The 10,404-nt window shown below is 30.2% G+C and overlaps 1 protein-coding gene across 12 annotated transcripts in view; it reads left to right on the top strand.

The window, feature by feature from the left end:
* LOC106466240 (UDP-N-acetylglucosamine--peptide N-acetylglucosaminyltransferase 110 kDa subunit) overlaps positions 1 to 10,404 on the top strand; it is a 108,979-nt gene that overhangs the window by 87,085 nt on the left and 11,490 nt on the right. For all 12 annotated transcript variants that reach the window (XM_013926492.2, XM_013926494.2, XM_022394216.1 and 9 more), the window contains one exon: positions 8,475 to 8,600. In XM_013926492.2, the coding sequence (XP_013781946.1) occupies positions 8,475 to 8,600 (126 nt within the window). The remainder of the gene's footprint in view (positions 1 to 8,474; positions 8,601 to 10,404) is intronic.

Genomic DNA, 10,404 nt, shown 5'->3' on the forward strand with positions numbered 1-10,404 from the left:
TATATAATACATACAATATATATATATATATATATATATATATATATATTTGACTCAGGCCGGGTATTGGGCTACATGTTAATATTTGGCTCCGGTTGAGTGTTGAAGTTAAGCATTTAAGCTCTAATCTTTGTGGCAACTGATGCGGTACTGAAAGTTACAGTCAATAATTTGTTTAGTTATAATAAAAAAAAAGTGTTCCGAGCAACAAAAACTGACCGCTCGCTGAAAGTTGGGGATTCACAGAGCAATAGAGGTTAATAACAGGAATGGCTTGAGAAGTGGATTTCTGGGGAAGGTAGGAGTTTTGAGAATAATAGAGGTTAAGGTTTGAGAAGTTGGGGCTAGGCATTTAAAGTTGAAAGTAAAATTTGAATGTTCTGTTGGTGATTATTTGGTTAAATGTAATAAATGTCAATTTCGTTTTTGTTTCTAATTTTTGTATGTGTTGATTGTTTGTTTTTTTGGGGAGAGGCAAGGGGAGAACCCGGACCTGGCATTCGGCCAAATTTTACTACCTGTGCATCCCTAATGATGGTAACCAAAGGTGATTGTATTTTACACAATACTGGTACACTTGTGTAAATTCCAAGTTTGTTATCCAATCCAGTAATGAAACTGCACGTGCACCACATGATATACAACTTGTGTGGTGATATTATTAGTCAGAGAGAGTTCAAAGGTTAATAAAACAAAAATATATATATACAGATGTATACTGTTACAAGATTTAAGTTATTTAGAATAAACATCTGTGGTTCCCTCTTACAATTTGCAGTCATTCTAGAACAACAAAAAAAGCATAATTTAGATTTATTTCCTATATTTTAAGGTGATTACTAGATCAATCAAATTGACGAACCTCATACAGAGTTAGGTTAGAGAAATTGACACATAAAATATAAAGTTTTTTTCAGAAAAAAAAATTTTGATAGTTATTTAAGAGATTATAGAGATTACACAAATGAAATTTGTCAATTTTCACATAACATTTTCAAATTACTTTCCATTTTGAATAGTCAACATTCCAAAAGAAAAGAAAATCATGAGCAGATCTTTAATTAAAATAACTTTAAAGTTAATTAAAAACCCTGATATTTTGTGTATGAAATCTTTGTAACATTTACTGATAATATGCAAATTTTGTGAAGATACACATACATTATCAAAAGTATTGTATGCCTACTTCCATGGTTAAGGGCTGGGTGCAATGCACCCTGACCTATAGTCAAAGAGTTAAAGACAGAAAAAACTAACTGATAACACAATCTAAAACAGAAGTCAGCAAAATCTGTAACTCCTACAGAAAGTGCTCAAAATAGCTTAATCAAAATTCTAATAGAGATGGTTCTAGGCCTGCACACTAGCATCTATAAAGACAACCCAAGTTTGAAAACTGGCTAGTACTACTGCACAAATAGTCCTTCCCTGAAGATGTTAGCAACCAAAATGTAAGCTAAAAATGTATATACACGCACATATTTTTATTAATACATAGATATCAAAATAAAAGTAACAAATTAATAATAGTTGACCTTATAGCAATTCTGACCCCAGTATATATATATATTTTTAATTATATAAGAGGTTGCTTCAGTTTTATTTGAACATTTTCCAGTTACCTCATGAAGAATAATTAAATATTTTAATTCTTTGACTACAAGCTGGTTGGATTGTACAGCTCACAATTACCAAAGTAACCATGAGAGTAGTCATACTATAACTTTTGATAATGTAGGCATATCTTCAATAACATTTCACAGATTATCAGGTTTTTTAATTAAAGATTTGCCTGTGAATTTTTTCTTTTGGAATGTTAACTGTCCAACATGCAAAATAACTTTGATTTTAAAGGCTTTAAAATTGTCAGATTTCATTTGTATACTCTATAACGTACTACATAACTATCAAACCTCTTTTATATATATATAGAAAAACTATATTTCTTCTGTTATTTTCTCTACCTCAACCCTATTAGGAAATGGATCTAAATTAGTATTTTTCATTCTAGAATGACTGCAAATTGTAAAGCAAGACCACAAATGTTTATTCTAAATAGCTTAAATATTGTAATAGTATACATCTATTTATATTTACTAATTTTTTGTTTCATTGACCTTTACACTGTGTCTGTCCAATAATACTGCCACAAAAGTTGTAAATCGTGAGGTGTAGATGCAGCTTGCATTACCATATAGAATAACATAAAATTGGCTTTTACAGAGTTCAAATATCTGACTCATCTTAGTACTAACATGCCAATATATTGTAAAATACAAGAACATTACATGTGTGTGTGTGTGTCTATACATATAAATAAATAAATTCTTTTCTTGAAATATAGAACAATAAAAAAATATATCGAAAACAATCTACTACTTTCAAAGTTTATAAAGTTTTTTTTTGTTCTCATGCTTGGTACTTACTGAGCCTCATCAAATTTCAAACATAGAGGATGTAAAAGAAATGTAGATTTTATATATGAAATAAAGAATTATAAATTACCATACAGATAGCACAAAATTCCACTGTAATTTATCAAGCTTCCTAACTAAACTGTATTTATGTGTAAAAAATCTCGTTTCTTATCACCATTTCATCTTGACCACTACTCTTCAAACTCTGCAAGAGAAATAATGGCTTTACCTATGTAACTACTTTAAGAAGACTGGCAGGATTTGCATAGTTCAAAATGGGCAATTCTGATTGGTTATAAACATGTAGTTGAGAAGTGGGATAAGGTAAACAAGTGTTTTCAAAAGAGGAAGAGGTATGCAGAGCCACTATGGTGGATTTGCTAAATATAACGATATCTCAACAAATAGAAAAGATAGGAGATTCTTATTTTATATTCTAGTTTGTCAATATTGGTAATTTGTAAGAAACTATAGACATTGCATTGTGGGCATCGTAAAATGTAATCTGACCAAAAGCAGAAAACAATGTACTACATGACACACAAAAATCAATATTTAGCATTTTTTTATATTTATTTTAAAATTAAGAAATTAAATAGTGTATAATATTAACATTTTGAATGTAAGTCTACAAGTGTGATGATGTTCATTCTGACCTCTACCTGTATGAAAAGGGTTGATTCATCTGTGTAATTCATATCACATCATTGTAGTATTATTCCATTTTATTGTATGGTCTTCTGGCATGAAGGCTATTGCAGATGAATTAATATTATGGAGCATTTCTGTGTCTATTATGTTCCTGAATTCTGACTTTTGCTGGTATTTTTTTTTTCTCTGATGTGTTGGAGTTCACATTCACAGGGATGTTGTAAATGGTGCTTTTGCTATTTTTGTGTTGGTGTGTACCAATATCCTGTTGTGTTGTGGTTTTTGAATGCTGTTCTGACTCTGCTGTTTAGATATCTTCTGTATGTTTTCAAAGAAACATTTGACGTATGGGAGTACAGCTGTGTGTGTGATTTTCTTCCTACATTTTTTTCTTTATCAATTCTTCAAATTACCAAAACCATATTGTAAGTATTTAAATATGGTAAGCAGAGCTGCTCAGGTGAATCAGTTTCATTCAATAGAATATAAAGAATTCATTCTTCCAGTAGTTAATTTGATGAGGAACAAGTATGGGAGAAGCCAGTTATTATTGTGACTCATATCTATATATATTTCATAAAATTAGCAGTGGTTCTTGTATATTGATTTGCTTGTACACTGTGATAGCTAGTTGAAGTTTACAAATCTTCATTATCTTACTATAATGGAAGTAGCGTGTATGTCAGTATCTATGTATGTAACCAAAACTCCTGTACCATCTGTTGAATGGCACTGCAAACAAAAATCCATAAACAATCACTTTCAGTATTCAAGATTGAGAAATTTTGAAAAAAAAAATTTCAATAAATACCACTTTCAATATATTACAATTTATTACAGGAAGATTTATGAAAATTTTGAGCATTTGTACATTGAATCATTTTGATGCAATGAGTTGCGTATGACTAAAGAGAACAATCCAAACACTTTTCCCATGCAGTACTTCCCAAACAAAAATTCTTTTTTATAAAATGTTAAGTTTTTCTAAACTTTTTTTTTTTCAATGAGGTATGAATGCCGTGATTAGTAATTACTAAGCACAAACAGCTGCCTGTAGGGTGGTGTTTTTTGCTGCTTTTTGTAACTGTTACTTAAGGGTTCGTAAATAACATTATTAAACCAACAAAATGCTATTCAGTGTTGCAGTTTTGTTAGTAAAACTTGTATAGACTAGAAAGAAATTGTTAATATGCCTTTCAGAAAGGTTTTGAGCACAGAATGCTAACTCTTTCTGTACATATTAGGTGCAATGTAACCACCAAAGTAACTAGAGATTAGTCATACAAGGTGTCAATAAATTAGCTGACCCATTTTAAAAATTAATAACTCAAAAAACCCTGGCTTTATTTAACTTGATGAACTATTCATAGTTTTTTTTCTTGTGTTAGTCTAATTCCACATGTGCACTGTTTGTTGATCAAATAATGTCTAAGCAAAAATTCTACCTCCCTCCAGGTGTTGTTCAGCATCTCGGGAGTTACATTCCTTATTGCATCAATTATTCTTTGGCAGAGATCCATGATATGCGCAGCTGTCAAATATACCTGATCTTTCACACACACAAGAAAAAATTTGAATGGGAGTGTGTTATGTTTTTTATTATTATTATTTTTAATCAAAAATTTTTCTATGAATATATGGAGTCAAACTCACTCAAAGTGTTGACTTGCCTGAGTGCAAGTTTTGTGTAGGGTTTTTCCAGTTTCTCCAATGTAATTATGATTGCAGATGTTACATGTAAGCTAGCAAACAACATTGGAGTTAAGTTTTAAGTTCTTAAATTTTGTAAGGAAATGTTTAAAAAAACTTCCTCAGTCTCCCCTAGTATGAGAACTGTAACATTTGCTCTCTTCTCTCACCTCTGAGAAGTAAGGAATTTAACTTAAATTACTCAATATAGTTATTACTCAGGCAAAGCATGGTTTTAATAGCATTCAATCTTATTTAGTTTCAGAGCCATAAACTAGAAAATCCGACTCCTCCTGCCACACCCACCTGCTGCATCCACTTTTTCAGAAAAGGCTAATAGTTATCTGCATCATTTAATAATATATTAGTTATAACCATTAGGAAGCTAAAGCTTTAATCTATCAAATGACGTATTATATTATGGTGTTTTCTCTACAGAGAATTGTCTATTTCGCTTACAGTTCAAACTTTATTGACATGGGAAACACATTAATGAACTCAGTTGAATTTTTAATGACTCATTGCTTAGCTACAAAGCCAGAAGTATTATGATACTTATAGGACATTGTCTGCTTTTTATGTGTTATTGTTCTGTGTTTGGTGCAGTATTTTATAAAATAAAAAATTTATGTGATAGTACCACTTGTATAATAAAGGGAAAAAAAGTATGGTTAAGTATCATTGACAGTTGACAGCAAAAAAAAAAAGCCCAGGTGAGTTGTATATTTCTTGTTTTTCATGTATTCTCTATTTATTATTACAAGACTCACTAAAATGTAAAGATTTGGAAATTATTAGGTTATATTACATAATAATAATAATTCTTCATGGGATATGCTAGCAAGTAGCTCATATGTTAGGTAATTCAATAGAGTAATGTGAGGTACATGTTCACAGAGTTATTAACAACTTGAGTGGCAGGATTATTACACACAGTTGAAAAGTGAATAAAACAAAAAAATTCATTATAAATAGATGTATACTGTTACAAGCTTTAAGCTACTTAGGATAAACATTCTTGGTTTCCTGTTACAGTTTGTAGTCATTCCAGAAACACAAAAAATGGAAATTTAGAATTATTTCTAGATTTTTTTTTATGATGGTAAGGAGCTTATTCAAATTGACCATCCCTATATAGAATTATAGTATAGTAAATAACAGATACAATATAAAAGTTTTTCTAGAAAAAAAAATTAAAAAATTATTTATTCATTTAGGAGGTTTTAGGGATAATGCAAATGAAATTTGAAAATTCTCAGATGAAAAGTATTTTTAATCTTAATATGAAATTCACTTTGATACAATATATTTACAGACAAAATTATAGTAAAAATACTTAATTAAAAATCCAGATTTTATTGTCTACAAAAGACTTTGATCTTTACTGAAAGATTGCCATATTTTATGAAGCTTCATTAAGTACTTTCAGAGCCATAGAATGTATACCACAATGGTTACACGGTGGTTACAAGGTAGTGTAAAATACACTAGCCCATTGTGATAGGGCCCCCCCAGTGGCACAGCGGTATGTCTGCGGACTTAAAATGCTAGAAACCGGGTTTTGATACCCGTGGTGGGCAGAGCACAGATAGCCCTTTGTGTAGCTTTGTGCATAAATTCAAAAACAAACAAACCATTGTGATAGGATTAATTGGCTGTTCAGATTTCGTAATTGTAGTATTTATTTCCTTGGAGATAGTTTTGCCAGTTAGATGTACTGCAAAAGTAATCTTTTTTATATTATCTTTTCTACTCTTGGTTTATCTGTGTTTTATTGTGTTGGAGGTGTGATGCTCATTTTTGGACATCATAGTTCTTGAAAATTTGTTTGATGTAGAAAGACTAGAACATTTGGTTGATGTAACAAGTATAAGAGAACATGTTGACTCTCTTTATAAACAGCAAAAAACATGAAAGAATTACAGTTGCATGTCATTTCTTAACTAATCTTGGACAAATAACACCTGACATGAAACCACCAGTCTCTGTACAAATCCTTACCAAAGTCACAAAGTATACTGATAGAAAATTTAAAGCTCTTCTCATCGAACATCTATGACCACAAATAAATAGGGACAAAGAAAGGTGCCCATGATAATAATTATTTTATTTTTTCATCTTAACTTTTGTTATTTCAATCTGTAATGTGGATAAACTTTTTTTAATTACAGGTAGCAGTTAATTATTTCAACAATACAATTTTTAAACAATAGGCATTACTAAGTATGTAAAGCACATTCTGTAGAAATGCATGCTGTAGATTAAATTAGAAATTATTATGTAAACTGTTTGAAGCTTTATACTGTCAGTTCTGGTTTGTGTTTGGAATGCTCCTGAAGAAGGTGTAATGTGAAACATTGAATGGCCAGTTAAAGAAAAATAACAAATTTGATGTTATAAGGTTGTTTATTTCCAGTATTAGAATGTAGCATTATACATTATTCTGTAAATTAAAACTTTCTATTGATTATAAATGATGTAATAGAAAACATCAGAAAGGATTATTGGCAAATTGAGATGGGGGGGGTGATAAGGGGGTTTAAAATTCTAGTTTATATATCTGTAAACAAAGAAGATTGAAGGCTATAAAAATTAGACTACCTTAGTAAAATCTATACTATAATTAGTAATTTATGGTTAACTTGATTTTTTGGAGAGCATAGTCTATTTTGCTTCAAGTTCGAAACTTTATTCCCAAGGAAAACATATTGACGAGCTTAGTGGCTCTTATCGCATAGTTAGAATGCTAGAAAAATTATGATAGTAATAGGACATTGTTTGCGTTTTAGGTGTTGTTATTTTGTGTTCTGAGATGCATTATTTAATTAAATAAAAAAATATTTAATGTATTACCATTAGTATAACAAAGTAGACTTAAATTTCATCAACAGTCAACAGCAAAAAACATGATGATTCAGGTAATTACTGTATTTCTTGTTTATTGTGTACTTTTTACTTATTATTATAAAAGGAACTAAAATGTAAAAACTTGGAAACTTATTTGGTTAAGTAACATAATGAAAAACAATAGTAATAGAAAAATCTTAAGATAAATTTTGCAAGCACTTCATGCATTACATAATTTGATACGATAACGTGAGCTGCATATTTGTCGAGTGATTTGTAACTCGTGTGGCAGGATTATTAGTTACATGGTTCAGAGGTCAATGAAATTAACTATAAATTGATGTATGCTGTTAGGAACTTTAAGCTTTTAATATAAGCAATTGTAGTTTCACATTACAACTTGAAGTTATTCTACAAAGAAGAAACTGTGTAATTTAGATATTTTTCATGAGGTTTTTTTTTTTACAAAACTCTTATAGAGTTAGGATAGAGAAAGTAACAGATAAATTAAAATATTTTCTGAAAAAAAAATGCATAATGTTTACTTAGCAGGTTTCAAAGATTACACAAGTGAAATCTGAGATATTTCAGATGAAGAAAAGTCAACACTCTGACTTCATATATTCATGGAGAAATTTAGTAAAAATTCTTACATGAAAAATCTGATATTTTGGGTTCAAAAGACTAGTAATGTACACTGATAATCTACAAAATACATACATTATCAAAGTACAAGGCACCTTACCTTCCATATGGAAAGAGTTAATATTTTAGTAGCATTTACATTGATTCTCTTGAAATTAATGTTTTTTTCATAATAAAACAAACTTAGGTTCCATATGAATTTCAATACCAGTGTTTTTAATTTAGATTCCATGCAATGGAAAGGCAGCAGATCGTATACATGCTGATGGCATTCATATTCTTGTCAATATGAATGGGTATACTAAAGGAGCCCGTAATGAGATATTTGCTTTAAGACCAGCGCCAATACAGGTAAATCAGTAGTTTATAGAACTTTTTCTTTCTTCATACTAAATAATATTCAAATTTAAAGTTTAGTAAAATAGGAAAATATTGTAACAGTAACTAGTGGATATTTATGTTTTCTAGTATATAGGATTTTTGCAAACCTTGAACTAAATTAAACCACCAATGTTCACACAGACAGTTTTGTAAAATTTGTAAAAGTCTTTGCGAGATTAAAAAAATGTACTTTCAAAAACAAATTATAAACATAGTTAATGTGAATTGCAGCATTAAACTTTTGAGGAATAAATAAGTTGTTAAAGGTTGTGAAATATCATAATCTTTACTTTTGGTACTTTAATTTCCTTTCCATGTTTCTTTCTATATTCAAATGTAAGATTTCTTTACAGGTTATGTCAATCATATCTTTTTTCTTTGAACATGTATGGTTGTTGATTACTCAAAAATGTTTTTACACTAAACAGTCAAGGCTAGTGCTATGGTATGTTTAATACAGCATTGACACCAAATAAATTGTAGTCAGAAAAATGCTGAATATTTTTATTAATGTACTGAAAACTACAAGGTAATGAGGTTACAAAAAATATTTGTAACATTTTAAGGTGTTAGTTCTTGACAAAAGAAAGAAAAAAGTCCCCTAAAGACTGGATCCAGTTCATGGCAGGTTGCAAAGCTTTGAAAAGCTGTGGGTAGTTTTGAAAGTCTTGTTGCTCCTCTCACATGGAAATGCCTCAGTGGAGAGAAGCTTTTCAGTGAATCATCAGATTGAAGTTGAAAATCTTGAAGGAAAAAGTTCACAGCCAGTATCTTGTATGTGACCACCTTAGTTCAGTTGGAGATACACAGAATGTGGTGATTACAAAGGCCCTCTTATTATCTGCAGCTGATGCAAGGCAATAATATTTTACCTGCCTTTATGAGCAAGAGAGATGCAAAAAAATAAACTCATTTAAGTGTAATGTGGAACTAGAATTTTCCCTACTCATTAGTGAGCATATCTGCAGAACATATAAAAAGAAAAAAGCATGTGTTCTAAATTGATTTTCTGTATGTTGTCCTAAATTAAAAATGAAAACGAGATAGCTGATGGGTAAGAGGGTTGTAATTGTACATTTGTACTTGACAACATAGCCTGCTTGTAGGCTGTGTTTATTTAGTTTTTCAAAGTCACAGTCATCATTAATATATAAAAAAGAAAGAAAAAGCACATTCTAATTTAAAGTAGTCCTTTTAAAAAAATAAATTGATATATTTTGTAGGTAGGAAGCTTGTAATTGAACATAGTCATGGAATACTACTTTGACCAAATTGTTCAAACTTTCCATTGTTTATATACCTGCCCATCAGCCATGTAAAGTTGATTAGAAAACAATCTCAAAAATTAGAGAGAAAAGGGAGGGGCTCCTCTGGTGGGTTTGACAAATTTATTAACAACAGCAAATCAAAAAGGTAGGAGATTCAGATTTTACATTCTTGCTTGTTAAGTCTTAGAAAAGTCTGAAATGGAGAAATTGGAGCTCAGATACAAAAATTAAGATTCGGGTTTTCTTGCATATATCTTTTTGAAGTTAAGAAGTTAAAACTTAGTATAAAAATTTGAATTATAAACTATAAAGGGAACAGAAATTTGTAATAAGTATTTTCAGCTGGTAATCTTCAGCCCTGCAGCTTTGTCTTATTGATTATCTTCAACCCTTCTCTGGCTATTTCTTGTGCTTTAGCAGATTGCTTCTTGTCTTTAACTCTTTCTAGACGGGTCACAGGTGAAAGGCCATGTCATCTCGTTTGTTGATTCGCATTCAAAATTTTA

Source organism: Limulus polyphemus, unplaced genomic scaffold, assembly GCF_000517525.1.
Source record: "Limulus polyphemus unplaced genomic scaffold, Limulus_polyphemus-2.1.2 Scaffold2202, whole genome shotgun sequence".
NCBI classification, from domain to species: domain Eukaryota; kingdom Metazoa; phylum Arthropoda; class Merostomata; order Xiphosura; family Limulidae; genus Limulus; species Limulus polyphemus.